Source organism: Neomonachus schauinslandi, chromosome 1 (genome assembly GCF_002201575.2).
Source record: "Neomonachus schauinslandi chromosome 1, ASM220157v2, whole genome shotgun sequence".
Lineage (NCBI taxonomy): Eukaryota > Metazoa > Chordata > Mammalia > Carnivora > Phocidae > Neomonachus > Neomonachus schauinslandi.
Genome location: NC_058403.1, coordinates 127594131 through 127621776, shown reverse-complemented (window position 1 = coordinate 127621776; position 27646 = coordinate 127594131). Strand labels below are relative to the sequence as shown.

The 27646-nt window shown below is 40.0% G+C and overlaps 1 protein-coding gene and 1 pseudogene across 1 annotated transcript in view; both read left to right on the top strand.

Moving 5' to 3' along the window:
* The window catches only part of NEK11 (NIMA related kinase 11), a 230692-nt gene that overhangs the window by 28942 nt on the left and 174104 nt on the right, over nucleotides 1-27646 (top strand). The window contains exon 2 of the mRNA XM_044915659.1: nucleotides 15085-15250. Coding sequence (XP_044771594.1) covers nucleotides 15085-15250 — 166 coding nt within the window. The remainder of the gene's footprint in view (nucleotides 1-15084; nucleotides 15251-27646) is intronic.
* On the top strand, nucleotides 24876-25491 carry LOC110570815 (annotated as a pseudogene).

The window sequence follows — 27646 nt, the reverse complement described above, 5'->3', positions numbered from 1 at the left end:
TTTGTCTAGGAATCACTATATCTTAGCCATCTTTAGGATATAGATAAAATCGACTAGAACTTAAAATGGAGGAGCTTTATTTTCATCCCGTGGAAGACAGGCTTGGTGCCCTCCCTGTATCCCTTGGGCAATTAGTGTTTGCTGTGCATGGATCCAGCCTTCGACTGCCAGCACCTGCAATGCTCCTGAGGCCTCTATCTGGCCGTTAGGGCCTGTGCTCTGGCAGGCTGAGAGAATGGGGGAGCTAATACTCCCAGGGAGCAGCCTTATCAGAGAATGAAGGGAGTTGGTCCTCGCCTCTCGGACAGGGGGACTCAATGCCTATTCTACACTGGCTTCCAAGCTTCCTTCAGAGAATTAAGCTCCAGTCGCCCACAGTGGTGACCAACTTGGTAATATGCCCTTGATCAGCTTCCCTTCCTCCTTTATCTCACTTCCCCACTCCCTCTCACTGCTTACTTGACTACTGGTACACAAGTCTTTGTCTCAGGGTTTGCTTCCTGGGGACCCAATCTAAGAGAATCCTCCAGAGCAGAACATGGCTTAATGGGATGGTTCCTCACATTTATTTTTGAAATCTTGTTATATGAAACATATTTGGATAAAAATAGGATAGATAGATGGGTGAGGAGGAAGGAAGACAAGAGTGGTTTGTGAGCCTATAACATTTTCATTCCACATTCCATAATATACACATTCCATAATATATACTCTGGGTGTGTGTGTATGTGTGTGAGCGCATGCGTGGTATCTAAAGAATGGTACATAGGTATAGAAATTAAGTAGTTTTTGTAAGTAGTTCTCTTTTAAAAAAAAAAACTCACATGCTTATTAACTTTCATAAACTATTCAAATAATGCAAATACAGACATTCCTGTCCTGGGTATTGATTTACATAGGGCAAATTGTAAAGAATGATAAACTCATTTCTTTTGCTACTTGGGAATCCACCTAGAGAAAAGGTAATTCTGCACAGTACTGAGTAGTTTGCAGGTGCCAAAGTGAATGTCCTGGGGTGCTAGATTTTGCCTTTTCTTCTTTCCTCAGGGCACAATTAGGGATCCCCACCCGACATCCAGCTCTATTATAGCATTTATCATGAAGATGTTCAACTATTTTTGTACTTGCTGGCCTCTCCCATGGGACTGAGCTCTCTTGGAGGGCAAGAGGCTTATCTTTCTTATCCTTGGATCCCCAGCACATGGCATGGGGTTTGACCTACAGAAGATGGTCAACAGCTGGTCAAGTAACAGAACTATGGAATTTCCTGTCTTAAGGTGTTTGGTTGTGGCTGCCTGCGGCCTTGTACAGAGTATGAAATCAGGCTCTGCTCCTTAGTATTGATGTCTGCCATGGGCACTTGCACTGCACGGTCATGCCGTTTGAGCCCCCAAACCCCTGCTAATGCTTGTGATCGGGGGTGGGGAGGAAAAGACCAGGTGAATCAGAGCTCTAGCCCCCAAACGAGCTGGGATCAGGAATTTAATGGTTAAAAACACAAGCAGCTCATAGATTATGGCCTATGGTGGTGACCCATAAAATAATTTTGTCCTTTTCTCTGGACACAGACATTAAAATATGCTTTTCAATTGCTAAAAGAATAAACAACTGAAATAAAACTGAATTCCATCTTAGTATACTCTCCACTAACTTCTACAAATGTCTTTTCAACTACTCTTTAGGTAACTTTAGTTCCTTCTGTTTCCATTTTTTAATCGATGTACCACTTTTTTGAATCAATATCACTCTCTGCCATTATATTTTCTTATGTCCCTTTACATTTTTAATTTATATGTTACATTAAAGAGTATGAAATAACTTTAAAAAAGGATGTTTTGTACTCTCTTAATATTTCTACCCATAAAAGAGTAAGAAATACTGTGGCCTTAAATCTCTTAGAGGATCCTCCATTTTAAGACTTGAATTAATAAATGAAAATTAGCTTAAGTGAGTCAAAGTTTTGGAGGTTCAGTTTTCCGGACCCCAAAGTATTTACAGTGATTTGTGCTAACACCTGAATGTGCCTATTGTATTGGTCAGGGATCCCAGGTACAGATAAGAGCAGCCACCTTCTGAGGTTTAAGCAGAAGGGGATTTGTTCCAGAAAACAGCTCACAGTGCAGCAGGAGGCCTGGGGAGCAGGCTCGAGGCTACATTTCCAGGAGCATCAGTCAGAACCAGGCCAGTGAAGTGGCTTGCTGCCTCTTCTGCCAGAACCATGCTGTTTCCTCTGACCCCTGTGTTAACAAAAGGGAAGCCCTGTGCCCAGCCTATTTCTTTACTCCGCTCATACCCACAGCAAAGTTTCAGGTGGGCGCAGCTCACTGGCGGAACCTAGGTCGTACATGCCCTGATACCCCAACTCAAGGGAGGTGGGAGATGTGGGGTTTGTTTGCTTGTCGGTTTTTGTGTGTTTTTCTCTATCTGGGGAAGGCAGGACCTACAGTCCAGGAATCTGTTGCAACATAGGGAGGCTGTCTAAAGATTCAGGGCAGCCACAAATGACAGATTTCTGCTGTGATAATGTCTCATGAAAATAGCAGCAGGCAAGTTGTGCAGACTGTTTGCCTTCTACTTTATTAAAAAAACTCTGTAACAAAAAGATGGGAAGGAAATACACAAAATTGTTAATGCTGATTATCTCTATGGTGAATTGTGGGTAATATTTTCCTTTTGTTTAAAAAATTTTGGGGGTACCTGAATGGCTCAGTCAGTTGAGCATCTGCCATCAGTTCAGGTCACCGAGCCCCGCATCGTTGGGCTCCCTGCTTAGCGGGGAGTCTGCTTCTCCCTCTCCCTCTGCCCCCTTCTCCATTTGTGCTTTCTTTCTTGCTCTCTTTCTCTCAAATAAATAAATGAAATCTTAAAAAAATAAAATAAATTTATAGAAGGATACTATATTTCCTTGTAAATTAGAAAAAATGAGAGCTTACCATTTGAGAAAGGAAGATTAACATAATTGCCGCCTTGCTAGATGAATGAAAACTCTATTTAAAAAGTCCTGAGCAGATTCATGTTAACTACACTGGAATTAAAATATAAAGCAATCCATCCATCAATTAATTAATCAATCAATCCCCCCCCCCAAAAAAAGTCCTGAGCAGATTTAATAATCTCTCTTTGTTAAACAGGTGAATACTGAATCAAAAAAAAGCAAACAACAAATAAAAAACTACCCTCACCTAAGCGGAGGTTGAAATCTATTTCCTTTGGCTCCGTCCCCAGTGGGTATAGTAGCTGCTGATCACATTAAAGAGTCATAACATCTTGGGGGGCGGAGCAAGATGGCAGAGGAGTAGGAGACCTGGATTTCGTCTCCTCTCAGGAATTCAGCTGGATAGGGATCAAACCATTCTGAACACCTACAAACTCAACAGGAGATGGAAGAAAAGAAGAGCAACAACTCTCTGAACAGAAAAGCGACCACTTTCTGGAAGGTAGGACATGCGGAGAAGTGAATCCGAGGCGATATTCGGTAGGATAGACAGCGGGGGAGGGGCCTCTGTCGGCCGCTTCTGGCAACTGATAGAACCACGGAGCACAAAATCGGAACTTTTAGAAGTCTGCTCCGCTGAGGGACGTCACTCTGGTGGCTAAGTGCGGGGTGGAACCCTCCGGGACAGTGTGGTCTCAGGACCCTCGGGGTCACAGAAAGACCGGGGGTGCCTGAGTGTGGCAGAGCTCCCAGGTAACGGAGCAGGGAAGCCGGCTGCAGAGGCGGAGCCCAGGGTCGGGCTCTCAGCTCGGGGTTGCCATAAACTGTGATTCGCGGCACAGTCGGGCCCCTGCTCCTCCAGCAGGGACCCAACAAGCGGCAGATCCGGGGAGACTCACCTTCCTCCCCTGGGAGGAGTGGCACGGGAGCGCACCGCAGGGATCTGCTGGGTTTGGAGACTCCACACGGGGTCCGGTGCCAGAGATAGAAACGCGCGGTCACAGGCCGGGTGAGCACAGAGTGCGGCTGGAGACCCGGGAGATGGGAGTGACTGACGGCTTTTCTCTGGGGGCTCACTGAGGAGCGGGGCCCCGAGTTCTTGGCTCCTCTGGGGCAGAGATTGGGAGGCCGCCATTTTCACTCTCCGCCTCCAAAGCTGTACAGAAAGCTCGCAGGGAACAAAAGCTCCGGAGAGCAAACCCAAGCAGATTACTTAGCTGGGAGGGGGCAAGGGCGGGGCAATTCCGCCTCCGGCAAAGCCATTTGGAAACCACGGCAACAGGCCCCTCCCCCAGAATATCAGCGACAACAGCCAGCAAAGACCAAGTTTACCGATCAATGAGAACAGCAGAACTCCAGCGCTAGGGGAATACTGCACATAGAATCCATGGCTTTTTTACCATGATTCTTTAGTCTTTCAAAGTTAAGTTTTTTTTAACTGTCTTTTTTTCTTTTGAATTTTTCTTTTTCCCTTTTTCAACCAACATCTTATCAATCCCTTTTTTTAAAAAACATTTTTATTTTTCATTTTTAGAGTCATATGCTATCGCTTTATAGTAGTTACCCATATTTTTGGCATATATATATAAGTTGTTCTCTCTTTAAAATTTTGAGATAGTTTCTTCTAACAGATTAAAATATACCCTAAATCTCTAGTATATGCTTTTTTCTACTCCCCTGCCTGATCACATTCTCTCCCTTTTTTTTTCTTTTTTCTTTTTTTAAATCCTCTTCTTTCTTTTTTCAAACAACTTCTTATCAATTCCTTTTATAAAATTTTTTATAATTTCCATCTTTACAGTCCTATTCCATCCCTTCATCATATCAACCCTTATTTTCGTACATATATAAGTTTTTCTTTCTTTAAAATTTTGGGAAGCACTTTCTTCTAAAAGACCAAAATACACCCCAAATCTAGTGTGTGGCACTGATCTATATACCAGCCTGATCATATTTGATCACATTCTGGTTTTTTTGTTGTTGTTGTTTTGTTTTGTTTGTTTTTATCTTTATCTTTATCTTTTTCTTTTTTTTCTTTTTCTTTTTTCTCTCTTTCTGTTTCTTTTTCCACTGCTTCAGGTCTTTTCTGATTTCTTTAGAGTATATTTTCTGGGGACGTTGTTACTCTGCTAGCATTTTGTTCTCTCATTAATCTATTCTCCTCTGCACAAAATGACAAGACGGAAAAAATCACCTCAACAAAAAGAACAAGAGGTAGTACCGACTGCCAGGGACCTACTCAATACGGACATTAGTATGATGTCAGATCTAGAGTTCAGAATCATCACTTTAAAGATACTAGCTGGGCTTGAAAAAAATATGGAAGTTATTAGAGAAACCCTTTCTGGAGAAGTAAAAGAACTAAAATCTAACCAAGTAGAAATCAAAAAGGCTATTAATGAGGTGCAATCAAAAACGGGGGCACTAACTGCTAGATAAATGAGGCAGAAGAGAGAATCAGTGATATAGAAGACCAAATGATGGAAAATAAAGAAGCTGAGAAAAAGAGAGATAAACAACTACTGGATCACGAGGGCAGAATTCGAGAGATAAGCGATACCATAAGATGAAACAACATTAGAATAATTGGGATCCCAGAAGAAGAAGAAAGAGAGAGAGGGGCAGAAGGTATAATGGAGCAAATTATAGCAGAGAACTTCCCTAATTTGGGGAAGGAAACAGGCATCAAAATCCAGGAAGCACAGAGAACCCCTCTCAAAATCAATAAAAATAGGTCAACACCCCGACATCTAATAGTAAAACTTATGAGTCTCATAGACAAAGAGAAAATCCTGAAAGCAGCTCGGGAGAAGAGATATGTAACCTACAATGGTAGAAACATTAGATTGACAACAGACCTATCCACAGAGACCTGGTGGGCCAGAAAGGACTGGCAGGATATATTCAGAGCACTAAATGAGAAAAATATGCAGCCAAGAATACTCTATCCAGATAGGCTGTCATTGAAAATTGAAGGAGAGATAAAAAGCTTCCAGGACAAACAAAAACTAAAGGAATTTGCAAACACAAAACCAGCCCTACAAGAAATCTTGAAAGGGGTCCTCTAAGCAAAGAGAGGCTGTAAAAGCAACATAGACCAGAAAGGAACACAGACAATATACGGTAACAGTCACCTTACAGGCAATACAATGGCACTAAATTCCTATCTTTCAATAGTTACCCTAAATGTAAATGGGCTCAATGCCCCAATCAAAAGACACAGGCTATCAGACTGGATTAAAAAACAAGACCCATCGATATGCTGTCTGCAAGAGACTCATTTTAGAACCAAAGACACCCCCAGATTGAAAGTGAGGGGGTGGAAAACCATTTACCACGCTAATGGACACCAAAAGAAAGCTGGGTTGGCAATCCTTATATCAGACAAATTAGATTTTAAACCAAAGACTGTAATAAGAGATGAGGAAGGATATTATATCCTACTTAAAGGGTCTATCCAGAAGAAGATCTAACAATTGTAAATATCTATGCCCCTAACATGGGAGCAGCCAATTATATAAGGCAATTAATAACAAAAGCAAAGAAACACATCGACAACAATACAATAATAGTGGGGGACTTTAACACCCCCCTCACTGAAATGGACAGATCGTCTAAGCGAAAGATCAACAAGGAAATAAAGACTTTAAATGACACACTGGACTAAATGGACTTCACAGACATATTCAGAACATTCCAGCCCAAAGCAACGGAATACACATTCTTCTCTAGTCCCCATGGAACATTCTCCAGAATAGATCCCATCCTAGGTCATAAATCAGGTCTCAACCAGTACCAAAAGATTGGGATCATTCCCTGTCTATTTTCAGACCACAATGCTTTGAAACTAGAACTCAATCACAAGAGGAAAGTAGGAAAGAACTCAAATACATGGAGGCTAAAGAGCATCCTACTGAAGAATGAATGGGTCAGCCAGGAAATTAAAGAAGAATTAAAAAAATACATGGAAACCAATGAAAATGAAAACACAACTATTCAAAATCTTTAGGATGCAGCAAAGGCAGTCCTAAGAGGAAAGTATATAGCAATACAAGCCTTTCTCAAGAAACAAGAAAGGTCTCAAGTACACAACCTAACCCTACACCTAAAGGAGCTGGAGAAAGAACAGCAAGTAAAGCCTAAACCCAGCAGGAGAAGAGAAATAATAAAGATCAGAGCAGAAATCAATGAAATAGAAACTAAAAGAACGGTAGAACAGATCAATGAAACTAGGAGCTGGTTCTTTGAAAGAATGAACAAGATTGATAAACCCCTGGCCAGACTTATCAAAAAGAAAAGAGAAATGACCCAAATCAACAAAATCATGAATGAAAGAGGAGAGATCACAACCAACACCAAAGAAATACAAACAATTATAAGAACATATTATGAGCAACTCTATGCCAGCAAATTAGATAACCTGGAAGAAATGGATGCATTCCTAGAGATGTATCAACTACCAAAACTGAACCAGGAAGAAATAGAAAACCTGAACAGACCTATAACCATGAAGGAAATTGAAGCAGTCATCAAAAATCTCCCAATAAACAAAAGCCTAGGGCCAGATGGCTTCCCAGGGGAATTCTACCAAACATTTCAAGAAGAATTAATACCTATTCTTCTGAAACTGTTCCAAAAAATATAAATGGAAGGAAAACTTCCAAATTCATTTTATGAGGCCAGCATTACCTTGATCCCAAAACCAGACAAAGACCCCATCAAAAAGGAGAATTACAGACCAATATCCCTGATGAACATGGATGCAAAAATTCTCACCAAAATACTAGCCAATAGGATCCAACAGTACATTAAAAGGATTATTCACCACAACCAAGTGGGATTTATCCCTGGGCTGCAAGGTTGGTTCAACATCCGCAAATCAATCAATGTGATACAATACATTAACAAAAGAAAGAACAAGAATCATATGATCCTCTCAATAGATGCAGAAAAAGCTTTTGACAAAGTACAGCATCCTTTCTTGATCAAAACTCTTCAGAGTATAGGCATAGAGGGTACATACCTCAATATCATAAAAGCCATCTATGAAAAACCTACAGCGAATATCATTCTCAATGGGGAAAAACTGAGAGCTTTCCCCCTAAGGTCAGGAACGCGGCAGGGATGTCCACTATCACCACTGCTATTCAACATAGTATTGGAAGTCCTAGCCACAGCAATCAGACAACAAAAAGAAATCAAAGGCATCCAAATTGGCAAAGAAGAAGTCAAACTCTCACTCTTTGCAGATGATATGATACTTTATGTGGAAAACCCGAAAGACTCCACCCCAAAACTGCTAGAACTCATACAGGAATTCAGTAAAGTGGCAGGATATAAAATCAATGCACAGAAATCAGTGGCATTCCTATACACCAACAACAAGACAGAAGAAAGAGAAATTAAGGAGTCGATCCCATTTACAATTGCACCCAAAACCATAAGATACCTAGGAATAAATCTAACCAAAGAGACAAAGGATCTGTACTCAGAAAACTATAAAATACTCATCAAAGAAATTGAGGAAGACACAAAGAAATGGAAAAACGTTCCATGCTCATGGATCGGAAGAACAAATATTGTGAAGATGTCAATGCTACCTAGAGCAATCTACACATTCAATGCAATCCCCATCAAAATACCATCCACTTTTTTCAAAGAAATGGAACAAATAATTCTAAAATTTGTATGGAACCAGAAAAGACCCCGCATAGCCAGAGGAATGTTGAAAAAGAAAAGCAAAGCTGGCGGCGTCACAGTTCCGGACTTCCAGCTCTATTACAAAGCTGTCATCATCAAGACGGTATGGTCCTGGCACAAAAACAGACACATAGATCAAAGGAACAGAATAGAGAGCCCAGAAATGGACCCTCAACTCTATGATCAACTCATCTTTGACAAAGCAGGAAAGAATGTCCAATGGAAAAAAGACAGTCTCTTCAACAAATGGTGTTGGGAAAATTGGATAGCCACATGCAGAAGAATGAAACTGGACCATTTCCTTACACCACACACAAAAATAGACTCCAAATGGTTGAAAGACCTCAATGTGAGACAGGAGTCCATCAAAATCCTAAAGGAGAACACAGGCAGCAACCTCTTTGACCTCAGCCGAAGCAACTTCTTCCTAGAAACATTGCCAAAGGCAAGGGAAGCAAGGGCAAAAATGAACTATTGGGACTTCATCAAGATAAAAAGCTTTTGCAAAGCAAAGGAAACAGTTAACAAAACCAAAAGACAACCAACAGAATGGGAGAAGATATTTGCAAATGACATATCAGATAAAGGGCTAGTATTCAAAATCTATAAAGAACTCATCAAACTCAACACCCAAAGAACAAAGAATCCAATCAAGAAATGGGCAGAAGACATGAACAGACATTTTTCCAAAGAAGACATCCAAATAGCCAACAGACACATGAAAAAGAGCTCAGTATCGCTCAGCATCAGGGAAATCCAAATCAAAACCTCAATGAGTTATCACCTCACACCAGTCAGAATGGCTAAAATTAACAAGTTAGGAAACGACAGATGTTGGCGGGGATGCAGAGAAAGGGGAACCCTCCTACACTGTTGGTGGGAATGCAAGCTGGTGCAGCCACTCTGGAAAACTGTATGGAGGTTCCTCAAAAAGTTGAAAATAGAGCTACCATATGATCCAGCAATTGCACTACTGGGTATTTACCCCAAAGATACAAAAGTAGGGATCCGAAAGGGTACGTGCACCCCGATGTTTATAGCAGCAATGTCCACAATAGCCAAACTGTGGAAAGAGCCAAGATGTCCATCGACAGATGAATGGATAAAGAAGATGTGGTATATATATACAATGGAATATTATGCAGCCATCAAAAGGAATGAGATCTTGCCATTTGCAACAACGTGGATGGAACTGGAGGGTATTATGTTGAGTGAAATAAGTCAAACAGAGAAAGACATGTATCATATGATCTCACTGATATGAGGAATTCTTAATCGCAGGAAACAAACTGAGGGTTGCTGGAGTGGGGGGTGGGGTGGGAGGGATGGGGTGACTGGGTGATAGACACTGGAGAGGGTATGTGCTCTGGTAAGCGCTGTGAATTGTGCAAGACTGTTGAGTGTCAGATCTGTACCTCTGAAACAAATAATGCAATATATGTTAAGAAAAAAAAAGAAGAAGAAGGTAGCAGGAGGGGAAGAATGAAGCGGGGGAAATCGGAGGGGTAGACGAACCACGAGAGACGACGGACTCTGAAAAACAAACTGAGGGTTGTAGAGGGGAGGGGGGTGGGAGGATGGGTTAGCCTGGTGGTGGGTATTGAGGAGGGCACATTCTGCATGGAGCACTGGGTGTTATGCACAAACAATGAATCATGGAACACTACATCTAAAACTAATGATGTAATGTATGGGGATTAACATAAGAATATAAAAAATTAAAAAATTAAAAAAAATTAAAAAAAAAAGAGTCATAACATCTTAAATGAGGAGAGCCTCAGATGTCATTTACCTCAACTTCATAGCATTCATCTCAATTTGAGGTTTTCAAAAATATATGTATTTTCGCACAGTCATGTACATTTATCTATTTGTTTAATATTTGTCTTCCTCAGTAGACACAAGGGCAGGGCCTACAAATCCCCAGTGCCTGCTATACCATAGACACACAGTAGGTGCTTACAGTATGCGTGCAGTGCAGGATTGTTGATGGTTAAATCACAAGAGAAGCTAGTTATCTCTAGACTAACTGCAAAGATTTCCACCAGTACAGCTGACTAACCCTCACTAAGATGGTTGTGGCTGCATGGGACGTCATTCTGCTGCTCCTCATGCTCACTGGGATAAAGAATTCCGGAACTCTCTCAGGCTCATCAGCTTCCTTGCCCCTTGAAGACCTTTTTCACTCCTAACCTTGCTGGACACAAGAAACTGTGAGGGTCCTGCTATTTTTTCTATGCCCTACTTTGGAAAGAGAGCACAATTCTTCTGCTCTCAGGCTTTTCTACCCATCTTAGAGTTCTGTTCCTAGTCTCCTTTCTGGATCCAGCCTAGGGGACATGAAATGTTTTCAAGGGCTCAGCAATATCTAACTTTCTTGCTTTACCTTTATCTGGTCCAGAGGGTCTCTTTTTCACCTGGAGGCAGGGAGGACATTCACCCACTGGCCAGGTATTCCTCCAGATCTTTTCTCCAACCTTAGTCTCTCCTTTGGAATCAAAAGCCAGGGATTTGACTTATTCTCTGTAGTTTGTGAGATTTCCTCTTTTTCCTGAGGACATATGCTGCTGGTTCAATAGAAATTTGAGAAAATACAACCCCGTGGTTAACATCTAAAAAATAAAATCTGCCTCATATACATCATGAGTGGCTGAATTTTAAGGGAATGAAATTAGCAATAGTTATCCCAGATCTCCAAAGTCACTCTCGAACGTTTATCAGTCTGCTACTGATTCTAGGAAGAAAGAAGCATGCCACTTGGGAAAAAGAAAGTTTGTAAAATGAGTAAGTCTGCAGGGATGCCTGTTAGTTGTTTGTTGTTTTTTGTTTTTTGCCACTGTCATAAAGTTTCTCCCAAACAGTTGAGGTTCTGATAAAATAAATATGTCATGTTATTTAGGAGTGGATGACAGGCTGAGAGTCACTGAGCAGGTGACAAGCTGTCCTTGATTTGGTAAGTTTCCATGCTGTCTTCAGCTGATATTGATCTCATATTAAGTGATATGCAATGAGAGTTTCCTCTGTCAGTTCAGTGACACTATTTTAGGTAAGGAAGGTAGAATGTCTCTGCGTCAGCTAGAGATGATTATATTAGATATCACCTGTCTGAATAGCCCTACCTTCGTCTGCTAAGCTGTGGGCAAATGAGATTTTTTGCTCTATCGTCAGGTTGCCAGACAGGACTCAGGTAACTGTATGTAAAATCTCATGCTCTGTTGCACAATAGTTGATGTTTATGAGGAAAAATAAGTATTTTTAAGCTTTTTATAGCATTTGTTCCTTCACAGCAAGAAAATATTGCAAGTCTGTGCAAGGCTTTATATTGTCATGCTTAACCACTATGACTTTTACAACTGCATGTTAGCTGGGCACAGTAAATTACTGGAAAAGCGCTATGAAGATGTCATTGAGCTTTGCCTGCTGCGTGGTAATCTTCAGAAGTTACAGAAAAACATAGCCACCGATGTCATTTCAAGCTCCTTTTACTACACCAACAGTCTGCGATGCCACTCTTAATAACATGAGGCCATTTTTAACCAAATTCTTGATGGAACAGTCTTCTTATAGAAAATGTTACCAAGCAAGTATTTCTTGTCTTTTTTTTTAAGATTTTATTTATTTGTTTGACAGAGAGAGAGATAGGCAGAGAGGGAATACAAGCAGGGGGAGTGGGAGAGGGAGAAGCAGGCTTCCCGCAGAGCAGGGAGCCCGATGCTGGGCTCGATCCCAGGACACTGGGATCATGACCTGAGCCAAAGGCAGAATCTTAACGACTGAGCCACCCAGGCACCCCACCAAGCAAGTATTTCTCTAGAATCCACTTCATGATCAATTAGAGGCCTGATTAGGTGTTTGTTACCTAACAAAGCCCCATCAGAGGAAGGGAGTCAAATGTTCCAACTTTCTAAATTGCAGTCCTAGTTAAAGACTCCTGTAAATGGCAGGGTAGGGCCTGTGGGGCTCCTGGTGCAGGGCCATCCTCTCTAATGTAGCCAGGGCCTGCCATGCTGGTCTTTTGGGGGTGGATGAGTTCATACTGGGAAGACCATGAAGAACATTTAAAATGAATAAAATGTTATAAAGGACTCAAGTTTTAGGAAAACTGATTTCCCAGTAAGGGCCATCTTGAAATAGAAGGTTCTCCTGATGGGATTTTGGAGAATGGACACTTAACACCAAACGTTTATTGATTAAGAAAAAATGCCAAATGTCATCCAACACCTGATAGGAATCAGGTAAAATAAGGACACTTTCTGAGTTTTCCTACATAGTGTCTCAGCTTCTAGGACAGATGGTCTAACCTAGAATTTTTATGAAATGTTTGCCACTGAGGAATGGGATAGACAAAAACTACAGGATACAGTGCTAACTTTAATAGCTAAGCTTCTAGGCCCTGAGTCTGAACAAAGAAACAGCCTCTATCTCCAGTATTGCCTCAGGAAATTTCTTCCACAGTGAAACAACTAGGGAAAAGTCTTATTTGAATCAATGAAAAGTTCATAGTATAATTACGTTTTTAAGGATGATAGGGGCTCTCCTATCCAATGTGATTGGGGCTGGTACTTGGGTAAACAGGGTAAACAATTTTTAAGTGAAATGACATAATGAAAACATTTATATCAACTTAAAACATAGCATTGTACATTGTTTCCCATTTTTTGATGCACAACCAACATCTAATGTTTTCTGATTAGAGGTCCCTTCAACTTTTTTGCATAAACTACATCCAATATATGTTGTCTTCCAGGTTTACATTCTTTAAAATGGAATGAAAATTTAGCAATCTGAATTCAAAATACTCAATTTTACATTTTTAACCCAACTTTTTAGCACTATCTTGTCAATTATAATCAGCATTTTTTTTTTTTTGCAACTTGTTACTATCAAGTTTTTTGGCAAACATTTAACTCAGTTTTCCTCGCAAAGATAACACTCATACTCATCCTTCATCAGTTTGTCAAATTGAAGTCACAAATTTACAGCAAAAAGCACAACTGGCACAATCAAGTTTGGGAATAAGCACAATGACTTGGGTAAGCACACATCTTGCCTGGAAGGGCAGAAGTTAATGGATGTGCTGGAGAGCACCTACTAGGCATAAGCGTTCCCTATGGCAAAGGCAACCATCGGCATCTGTTAGAAAGAACTGGAGAACTCTGGTTCATCCATGTGTTGGTTGAAGGGCCTTTAATTAAGACTGTTCCTACTATAAATACATTTTCATTAATATGCATAGGTTGTAACTCTTAAAGAACATCTTTGCAAAATGTTTTCTAGTATGGGTTCTGCAGAACTTGCCTTAATGAATAGCTAACGTTCACTTATAATCAGCAGAATCTGTCTGCACACATAATTGGTGCTCTAAAGTGCTTTTCCTCAGCAATCTAGTTTACACTTGGCACTATAATTGGTTTGTTCATCAGACTATTTTTTTCTCAGATGGGAAGAGATAATGTTTTGGTCCACTCCTCATTGAGTTATCACAGTTTTAAAATTAATTTGGAGATTTAATGAGCTCTTTTTCCATTTATACATGCTTGAGATCCTAAATACCTCTCTATCAGTGTTTTTAGATTTTTTTCTTCTCCTAAATACCGACAGCAATAAAGTATGCTATGCCAAGAGTAGTTTAAAAAAGAAACTAAATAGATAATGGCCCTATTATCTGTAGATAAGGAGAAACTACTCCTTCACTGGAAGTGGGTTTGTCAATTACCCAGAGAGCATCAATCTTAGCTGCAAGACACCATATCTTGGTGTTAAGCTGTTAGATTTGGAAAATTTTAGAACTGAGAGAAAGAAGCATGCTTATACACACACCCACACAGAGGCAGAGAGAGACACAGAGTCAGAGAGAGAGAAAAGGACATAGGTAAAGAGAGAAAGACAGACACAGGCAGAGTTGATAGATTAATAAATACATATATATAGAGAGAGAGACAAAAAAAACAGAGATAGATACCAAGATAGGAATAGAGAGAAATAGAAAAGCAGAGGAAAACAGATAAGGTGAGAGTTAGAAAGAGACAGAGTCTCACAGAGAGACAGAAAGAGACAGATGGAAGCAGAGACACTATGTGAAAGACAAAGGGAAACCGAGATATCTACAGAGGCAGAGGAGGAGCCACCTCAGCAATGTTGCTCAAGATTAGCTCAGGCTCTGCCCTGTTTGACCAAATCTGTAGAGCTGCAAGTATGTCAGTGGCCAGGATAGGCCAGCAGGCCCAGGGACCACAAAGAGACACAGTGTCATAACAGACAATACCAGACCCATGAGTAGGTCATGGCCTGGACATTAATTAGGTGGCCCTGAACCACTTGTTCATAGTAGTTATTTTTTAACTTCAAATGTATTTAAATTTTTATCTTTGTTTGTTTGTTTGCCTGCAGAAAGGTACTGAAGGAAATCTCTGTTGGAGATCAATCTCTGTTTGTTTGTTTGCCTGCAGAAAGGTACTGAAGGAAATCTCTGTTGGAGATCTGAATCCAAATGAGACTGTGCAGGCCAATTTGGAGGCCCAGCTCCTTTCCAAGCTGGACCACCCGGCTATTGTCAAGTTCCATGCAAGCTTTGTGGAGCAAGATAATTTCTGCATTATCACAGAGTACTGTGAGGTGAGACTCTCCTCTTTTGGAATTCTCAGTAAAAATCTGTTTCACAGTATGTAGCTGTCTGTAAGGAGACATCTCATAAGTTCAGTGATCAAATCACAGGTTGGGGGGGATGGGTTAAATAGATGATTGGGATTAAGGATGTTGTGATGAGCACCAGGTGTTGTATGAAAGTGTTGAATCACTATATCATACACCTGAAACTAATATTACACTGTATATTAACTAACTGGAATTTAAATAAAAACTTAAAAAACCCACAAGCTGAGCTATAAAGACGTGGGATATGGTGTCTTGCAGCTAAGATTGATGCTCTCTGGGTAACTGACAAACCCACTTCCAGTGAAGGAGTAGTTTCTATGGGAGAGTGCTTCTTGGAGAGGGAGTAGTTTAGAGGAGGGTCACCCAAACCTTCTACAATGGTCCAATGCTACACTTGATCTTAGCCAAAAGGCTGAGAAGCGATACAACAATGGTCCAATGCTTAGATGGACATTTAAATGCTGTAATAGGGGCCTGGACAGAGCAGAGGTCTATCTCTTGAGTTTTGGGTTCTAGGCCTGTTTCTCATTTTGCCCAATGGAAATTTGGAAATGGAAATATGGCTCATTTTCCTCATGGAAATCTTTCTTCATATTTATCAATTTGTGATTTATGGCTTCATGTATTTGCAATTTTCCCTGCCACTCCATGTTCTCTGCAAGTAATAGCTGTACATTTTACTGAGCTCCAACTGAGACTGAAACTGCTTGGAAGGGTACCAGAGGGGGAAGCTGACAAGGTGCAGCTGTACTATGAATCTGTATGTTTGTTCCTGAGAGGCTAGGTAGAGGGGAGTTAGAACGGCTGGGTCAGGCAGAGAGAACATGAAGATGACCTTGCTCAGAAAGTATCTCCCAGAACATTCTGGGAGCTAGTCTTAGCCAAATGCACCTTGGGGGAATTTGGTGCTTTTCATATTTTAGAGTGAATTTAGTCAGTTCCTCACCTGTGTGTTGCTGGGGCCTGAAAGAAAGGATGCTGGAAACAAGGAAGATGCTCATTAGAATGGAGGGCAGCCCTGTTTGGTCAGAAACTTTGGACAACCAAAGGGTGCTGTGTGTTTGAGATACAGAAAAGAAGAGGCAGGAGAAGAAACTCGGAAGGAGTAGGGATAGCAACAAAAGCCAGCCTTGCCTGCTTGATACATTAGCTGGTGTATTAACCAATATGAAGCTGAAAGCCCAGTTAAAATATCTGCAAGTTTGAGATATTCCAAGTCTCAGCTATTTCCCTGCAGGTCAGCCTCCTCAGCTCAGCATTGCCAGGTGTTTCCTTGTCCATTCCTGTGCTTGAAAGAAAGTGAGGGGGAAAGAGTGGGGGCAGGAGAACCCCTACATTTGGATGTCTACTTCTCCTTTAGCCAATGGACTGTTAAGAAAAACAAAATGATGAGTTGTGCAGAACAGTGATAATGAACAGCTACTCTGGCGTGTATGTCATGAATCCGTGCAAACCTATAGGTATTTCCGTATGTAAGTACAATATGATCCATCTGCTATAATTTAATCATTTTTCTTCCTTTAGCCCTTCAGTTAATCAACTATTTTATTTGGGAGACAACTGACTCCTACTACTTAAGACTATTACTGTTACATCTACTGCTGCTTTTGGCACATTGGATTTTCCGAAGATTCTTTCCTGGTCTTAACAATATTTTTCACTGTGGTCAGTACTGTGCAATAGAGCTTTCTGTGATAATGGAAATGTTCTATATTTGTGTTGTCCAAAAAGTAGTCCCTAGTCCCACATGACTCTTCAGCACTTGACAAAGTGTGGCTAGTGTGATCAAGGAGCTGGATGTTAAATTTTATTTAATTTTAATATATTTAAATTTAAATAACCCCGTATGGCTACTGGCTACCATACTGGACAGCTCCAGGTGATAAGCTAGAACTTTCTTTCCCTGCCTTATTTTTAAAATATTTTTAACTTTAATGTAATTTTAATCTACCAGAAAAGTTATAAGAATAACACAATGCACTGTTCGTCCAGATTTGCCAGTTGTTATAATTTTCCCACATTTGCTTTATCATTCTATTTATTCATCTATCTATCTGTATTTTTTTCCTAAACCACTTGAGAGGGAGTTGCAGACACAATGGCTCTTTGTTCTAAATACTACTGTATTTTCTAAGGCCAAGGACACTGTTTTATATAATCACAGTACAATGATCAAAATCAGAAAATTAACATTGAAACAATACTGATGGGATGCCTGGGTGGCTGAGTCAGTTAAGTGTCTGCTTTCGGCTCAGGTCATGATCCCAGGGTCCTGGGATCGAGTCCCACATCGGGCTCCCTGCAGCGGGGACTCTGCTTCTCCCTCTCCCTCTGCCTGCCGCTCCCCCTGCTTGTGCTCTCTGTCTGACAAATAAATAAATAAAATCTTTTTTTTTTAAAGGAAAAAACAATGCTGGTATTTAATCCACTACATGTTAAAATGTGATCCCAGGCCAGCAGCATCACTATTACTTGGGCACTCGACCCCAGCCGTGCTAAATCAGAAATTCTGGAGGTGGGGTCTGGCAGTCTCTGTTTTGACAAGTCCACCAGGCAAGTCCAAAACACATCTAAGTTTGAGAACCACCCTTCTAATCCATAATCCATCTTCAAAGGTAGCCCACTTGTCCCATTTATATCCTTAGAAAGGACATTTCTGTATGTTTCTTCTCGCACAGGATCCAGTCCAGGATCATCTGCGTTAATTTTTAAATTCTGGTGGTTTCCAAGGACTGAGCTACTCTCTCAGGAGGGGCGTTGCCATGGTGATGACCGCAGGCAGGCCCGGGGAACCTCTGCGGGGCTTCCAGGGCTCCATGCTGCTGAGCTGTCAGCCTGTCACTTCCCCGACTCCCAAGGAATGACGTGTGCGGATCACTCGTTCTTGTTGTTAACAGAGATATTTCTCATCTTCAGACCCAAATTTGCTCTTAACTCGCACAAGCTTGGCATTATCCTCTTTTTATTGAGGTAAGATAATATTGGAAATAGCAGATGGCCAAACTTGCACCTCATAGGAAAATGCCCATCACCATTGAAATAGTTGGTCTTTTTATCTCCAAGTTTGCTCTTTTGTAATTTAATTTGGGACCTTGCAAGATTGAAATATATAAATGCATTCGTGAGGCTGCTACATCCACCACTCAACCCTTTGGGCACATCACATCAGATTATGAGTGTGAAAAGCAAATAACTGAACTCTCACAGCTTCTTGTCAAGATCTAACCAAATCTTTGATGAGGAATAGTTCCAAAACTACCAAAGTGGGAGAGTATTTCAAATATTGGTGTCTTCTCTTCTCCCCCACCCCCACCACCCAGGGTTAAATGGAACTACTTCCTGTTTCCTGTCCATACTGCATAGTTTCACACCTCTTCATCTGTACTTGGACCATTCCATTTCAGAATGTCCTTCTTCAAGTCCTAGTCATCCTCCCAGGCCCAGCAGAAATGCATCCTCCTTTAGAAAGACCCCATAATCTCCCGGCTGGAAATCTCTCCCCACCTGGTCCCCCTACTGCCACCCCATAGCATTTTATGTCTCTTGGCACTCAGCACATTATACATAGTAGAAACCATCTCAAACTTTCAATGTGAGATCGATCCTTTTCTGATTCCTTTTTGTATCACATGGACCCACGGAGTGAGCCAGAAGGAAATTAGCACTCAGAATTTTTTTTTTCTCACGAATTCTTTATCACTTGCTTCCAGCTGCCTCCCACCTCATTTCTGTCAAACACTAATGGTAAAAGATAAAACATTGGATCCTTCTACCTGTTATATATGTCAAAAGCATTTTGTCCTGCCTTATTTTGCTGGCTCCCTAACAATGTACTGCACTAGAGACCTGTGAGATACTACCTGAAGGTTGTCCTTTTGGGTGAGGACAAGACATCCCCAGAAACCCGGACATTCACTTAATAGATGCAGTAGAGGGTAGGTGAGATCACATATCTTCAGTAGAGAGAGAACATATGACTATCCACCAAAAGCAGGAAAGGTTGGACTTGTCTATTTTCTGCTTAGCGATATTAACGTAACTAAACAAAAATTTATCAGTAGAACAGTAGTGCTCAACCTTGGCTGTACATTAGAATCACCAGAAGATTTAAAAAATTACAAGACCTGAGGCCCATCTCCAGAAAGTCTGATTTAATTGACCTGGATTTTTATCTAGACATCAGGAGTTTTGAATGATCTCCAAGTGATTCGAATGTGCAGCCAAGGCTGCGAACTGCATAAAAAGGGGGATGGTTAGTGTACAAATAGAAAAATGGAGTCATAAAAGAAAACTTTGTTAGTGTTTATGGAGCACTGAGAAAAGATGAGGCCCAAACCTGAGAACTGCGAAGTATGGCTCTGACGGTGGGTTAGGTTTTATGCTCAGGCACCTCGCTTGGTGCTATTATTCATGAAAATTGCCTAGTCTATTCTCCTTGCTCCATGTGCAACTTCTGAATACAATGCAGCTCTCTACTTAGGCCTCTTCTAAAAGGAAAAAAATCTGCTGGCTAAACTGACAAGAGCTCCCTGTTGTCTTGGCAGTTGTAGTTCTCAGTGCATATGAATAAATTGGCATTCTAGGTTATTTATTGGTTCCTTAAGAATTTCAAGTTCACAAAGGCAGTAGTAATCATTGATCCCCAACTCTGTGTCCGATACAGTTCTAGAGAGTGTGGGGCAATGGAGATAATACGCTAGTATTTCTTTAATGAACCTGTCTGGTAGAATAAATGAACCATTTCGAACAATGGCAAAAATACAAGGGGGATGTGGTAAGGATCAAGGGAATGGGGTGGTTAAAGTGCTGTGGGAGTTAAGAGAGGAAGAAATGACTTTGGACTGCAGGAACCATGGAGGAGGTGGCATTATATTTGAACTTGCAGTTTGGCAAGGATTTGGTCAAGGAGACAGGGCAAGGACATTTGAGTTAAAGGGAATAATGTGATAAAAAGCTCAGAGGCAGAAAAGCATGGACCATGATTTAAGAACCTAATACTTCACCTTTAATTGTAATGCGTTTGCAGTTAAACACATTTCCTAATGTTAACAACTTCTATAATCTTTGTATAGTTACCAAAACCAGAATATTAATATTTTACCAGTTTCCTTCCTAGTGTCTTTGTCTGTTCCAGGGCCCAATCTAGGATCCTACAATGCATTTAATTGTTGTATCTCCTTAGTCCTTTCTGATCTGGGACAGTTTCCCTTTCCAGCCTTTTTTTTTTTTTTTTATGACCTTGATACATTTGAGGAGTACTGGTAAGTTATTTTGTAGAAGGCCTCTCAGTTTGGATTTGCCTGATGTTTTTCTCATGATTAGATTGAGGTTACATATTCTGGGCAAGACTACCACAGAAGTGATGTGGTGTCCTTCTCAGTATATCATGTTACGAGGGGGCATGATGTTAGTACATCTTATTACTGGTGATGTTAGCTTTGATTATTTGACTGAAGTTATGTCTGCTGGATTTCTCCACTGTAAAGTTACTATTTCCTTTTTTTGTATCTTGGGAAAAATATCTTGGGTAAATATCTTGGGAAAGATACTTTGAGACTATGCTAATAATCCTGTATTTCCTCAAACTTTCACCCACTGATTTTAGCATCTTCCAGTGAAGGTTGCCTGGAGCTCTTTTAACTCTGATGTTTTCCTAATGGTGATTATGTATTTCCCTCATTCTTTCTACATTTACTAATTGGGATTCTCTTATAAGGAATAGCTGTTCTACTGTTCCTTTTCCACTTATGTATTTATTCAATTATTTATATCATCATGAGCTCATGAATATTTATTTTATTTTATGGGTTATAACCCAATACTCATGATTTATTTTGTTGTTCAGACTCTTCCAGCTTTAGCTGTTGGGGTTCCTTCATGGTGACTCCTGTGTCTTCTTAACATGCCCTCATCCTTTTTCAAGGAGAAGTAGATTGTTGTATATTATTCTATTTTATAGATGAGGAAACAGGGCCCCAGAGAGGTGGGGTGATTTTCTGGCAATCACATGGCTGGAATATTGAATTTTGTCCAGGGTAAAACCAGGACCAGGGGTATTAGGAAAACTGCTCCTTTTTTCTTTCTACTTGGATTGATCTAATTTCTTCCTTAATATTTAATAGAGTCAACCAAATAGTCCATGGTTCCTACCTCCCAAGCATGTAATTATCTACCTGTACATGGGCATGAATTAGAAGAGATTGACTGTTTTATTGCTCATACCAGCAATGTTAACTAAACATGTTTCAGATCGTGGCCCAGAACACAAATATCTGCAGAGCATACTAGTCAAGCCTATGAGAATTATTGGAAAATATAAAAAATATAAAATGGAAACTCTCAGTTATAAGATGAACAAGTTCTGGGGACAGTGACATAGTTAACAATACTGTACTGTACACCTGAAGTTTGCCAAGAGACTAGATCTCCAGTGCTCTCACCCCCAAAAATAAATAAATAAATAAATAAAAAGAAGAAGAAGGAAAAAAAAAGGAAAAAAGATAACTGTGAAGTATTGGATGTATCAGTTAACTCGAATGTGGTGATCATCTCACAATTCACATGTACCCGTGCATTTCCTTTTCTTGGCTTATTCTCATTTATATTCTGTATCTTTATCTCCAGGTATACATAAAGACATGCCTATCAGTTTGCACACACATGGATATTTTAGTGTGTTGATGATGTTATTAAGTATTTTATTTCTCTCACTCGGAGACTGGGTAGGGTTTGAAATAGTGGAGAGTGTTTGGACTTTGTCATCACGCTGACTTCTGTTCAAATCTTGGTCCATTTCCCTGAACAAGTTATTTCATTTCTCTGATACTTTTCCTGATATTAAGATAGTGTAACAACACCTCTTTTGTTAGTTTTTTTAGGGATTTGAAATAATAAATATCAAAAAAATGGCTATTAGAGCTTTGCACCTAGTAGACTGTCAATAATGGAAGTGGTGATTATAATCGTTGCTTCCCATCTCCCCTTTCCAGTTGTTTTCTAGAAGGCAAGCTAATTTTTAACTCTGAGTCTCTGACTTATAACTGTTAGGATGATTCATGCCGGAAGGAGGAAACATGCAAATCTTAAACACTAATGGGTCTGATAGCAATTTTCAAGCGATTACTTGCCAAGGATCTGTTTGTACTGTAAAAAGGAAAATTTGCAATTTTCTCTTATGTTTCTTATTTATGTAAAACTGCTTAAATAAACCAAGTAAGTAGGCTGAGTTTTATAATCTTGAACTTCTAGTCGGTGTCAGTACACTCTTGCAAGTGAATTTGGTAATGATATGTCTCATAAAGCTACCGCTTATTGTCCTGTGTCTGGGACCACTTCCATCCAAATTTTTTTTTATGGTTGAGAGAGACTCCTGGGATATTGATTATTGTGACATTGATTAGTGACCATCTGTCTTAGTCCATTGAGGCTGCTATAACAATATACCATAGACTGGGTGGTTTATAAACAACAGAAATTTATTTCTCATGGTTCTGAAGGCTTGAAGTCTGAGATCAAGATTCCAGCAGATTCGGTGTCTATGAAGGCCAGAGTCCTGGTTTATAGATGGTTGGTCATCTTCTTGCTGTCCTCACATGGTAGTAGGGGTGAGGGAGTTCTCTGGGGTCTCTTTATAAAGCCACTAATTTTATTCAGGAGTCTCCACTCTCATGATCTAATCATTTCCCAATGCCCCCCCTCCCCCCGCAAGACTGTCATGCTGGGGGTTAAGATTTCTACATAGGTATTTTGGGGGGACACAAACATTCAGTTTATAGCACCATCCTTCCCAGTGTGAGCTCCAGGTGTCCACACATCAGGGCTGTCTTTAGTGGCCGCTTTGCTGGGATTGCTGCTGATTGAGGGAACTAAGCATTATCTTTAGAGAGGTAGGTCCCATCAGGGGTCTCCAGCTCCATCCTGGAATAGTTGGGCCTTCCTGAATTTGCTCTGTGCCAATTCTATGGGTCTAGACTTTAGTCAATTAAGGAAGACTGTAAATCATGTGAGTGTCTCATGATTTTATATACCTGAACTGATCTACTCATGATTAATTTGATTTGTTCTATTTATTTTCTTTACTTAAACTATGAAATGTTTTGGCCTTTTAACAATAAAGTTAAAAAGTAAGGCCACTGATTTTTAGAATTGTTAATGTAAAAATTGAAAAGCAAAACTAGTTTTATTTAAAAGATGTGTACTAATGCACTAAATATAAAGCAATTCATAAACCCAGTAGAACATATAGCATGTGGGATATGGCTTTAGCTGACATATGACTTTATATAAATGTAAGTGTTCAAAAATAGGATCAGAACAATCCACTTCAAATACTTTATTTTAAAAACAACCCAGGGGCGCCTGGGTGGCTCAGTCGTTAAGCGTCTGCCTTCGGCTGGGGTCATGATCCCAGGGTCCTGGGATCGAGCCCCGCATCGGGCTCCCTGCTCAGCGGGAAGCCTGCTTCTCCTTCTCCCACTCCCCCTGCTTGTGTTCCTGCTCTCACTGTGTCTCTCTCTGTCAAATAAATAAATAAAATCTTAAAAAAAAAAAAAAAACAACCCAGTGATTTATAGATGAAAGCACTTCATGTCACTTCCTAAGATAAAAATAAGTTCTATCATTTTATTCTTATTCATGTACATTTGTCTCAACAGGAAGAACACTTACTCTAAAAGAATTTGGAAAAAGAAATTAGCAGCTAAACTCAGGAATGCTCATTTATATTATCAGACATAAACATCATGATACTACACGCCATTATTTAGTACCTATTTAGAAACTGGATTTTCTTATTTTGCTTTTAAGAGCGTGGTATGGCCTCCATTTCTCCCACTTTTATCCACTCTGTTACAGTGAACTTCTAGAATTCTAAGGAAATGTCTTCGGGTTCTACAATGACAGATGATCTCCTTCCCTGCCCCCTCCACCTCTATTTATTGGTGTTCTCTTTAGTAATGCCACAGGCTTTTTAAAATATATCATTATAAAATGATTATTATTCAACCCTGACTGTCCCAAATACATCTTTTGCCTTTGGAATTTTTCAAACTACTGGAACAAATATTTCCCTTGATGGGTGAAATATTACGTATATGGCCCATTTGTGTTATTATCTAGCAGCATTTTCTTTATTTTTTTTTTCAAAGATTTTTTTTTATTTATTTGACAGAGAGACAGCGAGAGAGGGAACACAAGCAGGGGGAGTGGGAGAGGGAGAAGCAGGCCTTCCGTGGAGCAGGGAGCCCGATGCAGGGCTTGATCCCAGGACCCTGGGATCATGATCTGAGCCAAAGGCAGACGCTTAACGACTGAGCCACCCAGGCACCCCTTTCTTTCTTTCTTTTTTTTTTTTATTTAACCATAAATTTTATTTTATTTTATTTTAATTATGTTCAGTTAGCCAACATGCAGCCTTTTCTTAAAGTGTGGTCCATGGACTACCTGTCCCAGGGTCACTTAGAATTCTTGTTGAAAAATAGGGATTCCTTATAGCCATTGCAGTACACTGAGCTCCATAGAGACAACACCGGGGTGAGTGAGAGCCAGACGGGCATTGGGCGACTCTGTGCCTCACTGAGGAAAATAATTAAACGTGGGCAGAAGAGATCCTAAGAAGTCGAGAAGCAAAATGTCATCATATGCATTCTTTGTGCAAACTTGCCTAGAGGAACATGAGATGAAGCACCCAGATGCTTCAGCCAACTTCTCAGATGTTTCTAAGAAGTGCTCAGAGAGGTGGAGGACCATGTCTGCTAAAGAGAAAGGAAAATTTGAAGACATGACAAAGGTGGACAAGGCCCGTTACGAAAGAGAAATGAAAACTTACATCCCCCTTAAAGGGGAAACAAAAATAGAAGTTCAAGGATCCCAAAGCACCCAAGAGGCCTCCTTAGGCCTTTTTCTTGTTTTATTCTGAGTATCACCCCCAAATCAAAGGAGAACATCCCGGCCTATCCATAGGTGACGTTGCAAAGGAACTGGGAGAGCTATGGAATAACACTGCTGCAGATGACAAGCAGCCTCACGAAAAGAAGACTGCTCAGCTGAAGGAAAACTATGAAAAGGAGATTGCTGCATACCGTGCTCAAGGAAAGCCCGATGCGGCAAAAAAGGGAGTCGTCAAGGCCGAAAAAAGCAAGAAAAAGAAGGAAGACAAGCAAGACGAGGAAGAGGAGGAAGATGAAGAAGATGATGACAAATAAGTTGGTGCTAGGGCAGTTTTTTTCTCTTGTCTATAAAGCATGTAACCCCCCCCCCCAACCTCCGTATACAACTCACTCCTTTTAAAGAAAAAAAATTGAAATGTAAGGCTGTGTAAGATTTGTTTTTATCTTTTTTTTGTATAGTTAACACACTCCCGAATGTGTTTTTCGACAGCCCTGTCCTGGTAGTTTTTTCTGTAGCCACTAAGCTTGCCTGGTACAGTGTGGAGGTGGGAAATTGGCATGGAAATTTAAAGTAGGTTCTTGTTGGTGCACAGCACAAATTAGTTATATATGGGGATGGTAGATTTTCTTTTCTTTTCTTTTTTTTAAGATTTTAGTTTTTTAAGTAATCTCTACCCCCAGCGTGGGGCTTGAACTCAGAACCTCAGAGATACAGAGTCGTGTTCTACCGGCTGAACCAGTCGGGTGCCCCCAGGGATGATAGTTTTTTCATCTTCATTTGTTTTTTATGTTTCTTTTTAAAAATTTTTTTTTTTTTTTTAAAAAAAAACCACCTCTTAATTGCAAAAAAAAAAAAAAAAAAAAAAGGTTGCAACTATTTTGTTGACATTCTGAATGCTTCTAAGTAAATACAATTTGTTTTATTAAAAAAAATTTAAAAAATACAGATTCCATTGTCCTCAGAGTCTCTGTTGATTTGGTGCAGGAGTATGCCTTTTAAACAAGCAACATGGATGATTCTGATGCCTGCTGACATTTGAGATCCACTGGAAGGATGTATTAGAAACTTGTGTAAAGGTGACATAGAGTATAACAGAACAGCACTTTAAGATGTCAACCAAGTGAATTAATAAGGGGCAGCTTTTTTATTTTAAAATGAAGTAGGGCAGAACAATTTTTCAAGCTTCTTCCAGCCCTAAAATCCTGAGATTATTTTGTCCTTTTTGTATGCTCTGAATGTTGCAATTTAATGGTATCCAGGCCTCTGAGAATGCTCTACTTTAGTCTTTTAAACTGGTTGTAAGTGTTTCTGTAGATGACTTAAAAAAACATGGATTAACTTTTTTTAATTAAATTCTTTTAGGATTTAAAACTTTAATGGAATCAAAGATGGTGATTAGACACTGTATTTGAGTTGTTCTTCATTTCTTCAAGGTCTTGGCATTTCAAAATCAACCTCATGTTGGCTAATCGGGATGTGGGAGGGAGGAGATGCTGTTAACCCATCAAATGGTACATTTTGGGTTACAGATTTTCAGAACTTCAGAAGTTAACATCAAAGCTTTATTTGCAACTTTCAAAGGGTGATATTAGTGAAAGAAAGCGTTTTCTGTGAGCAGTGTAGAGTTACGGCAACATTAATAATGGTTTAAGTCAAAGTCAGTACTCTTCACTAAAGTTTGGTTTTTTTTTAAAGATTTTATTTATTTATTTTTGAGAGGGAGAGAGCACACGAGCTGGGAAAAGGGGCAGAGGGAGAAGCAGACTCCCCACTGAGCAGGAAGCCTGATGCGGGACTCAATCCCAGGACCCTGGGATCATGACCTGAGCCGAAGGCAGACACTTTAACTGACTAAGCCACCCAGGTGCCCTTCACTAAAGTATTTTTTTTAGCAATAGTCATCATTAAATATCTCTCAAAGACAAAATTAAGAAAACAATGCACCTATAGATATTGTAATAAGAACTTCTTAAACTGAGGTATGACATTTTATCAAAAACATTTGATTTTTACGTGGAAGATGGCTTAGAGAAAGAAAGTCATAAATGCTTTTCATATTGCTGAGTTAAAATCAGACTGCTTCACAAAAAAAGTTGTATTTCTTTTGTTGTTGTATAAGCGTAATTTGTTATCTTAATCTATGAGTGACTTGATTACCTAATTTAAATCCTAAGAAAATAATCTACAGAGTATTTATTAAAGAACAAAATACAAAGCAAATATTTTTCTTAGAGATAAATGTGCAAAATGAAAATTGCAGGGGCAGTTAGTTGAGGGGGATGAGACCCAGCTCTCTGATTAATCTTTTGGCGGTCTATCTTGTCGACTAAACACATTCCTTGCTTAATATTAGGATCTGGTTCATTTCTCTTTCTTATGGTTCTGCTCAGAGAGCAAGAGGCAATTTGTGTAATCTCCTTTTGACATTTCACTTTGAGGCCCACTATTGAAGACCCTGTTCTTTCTTTA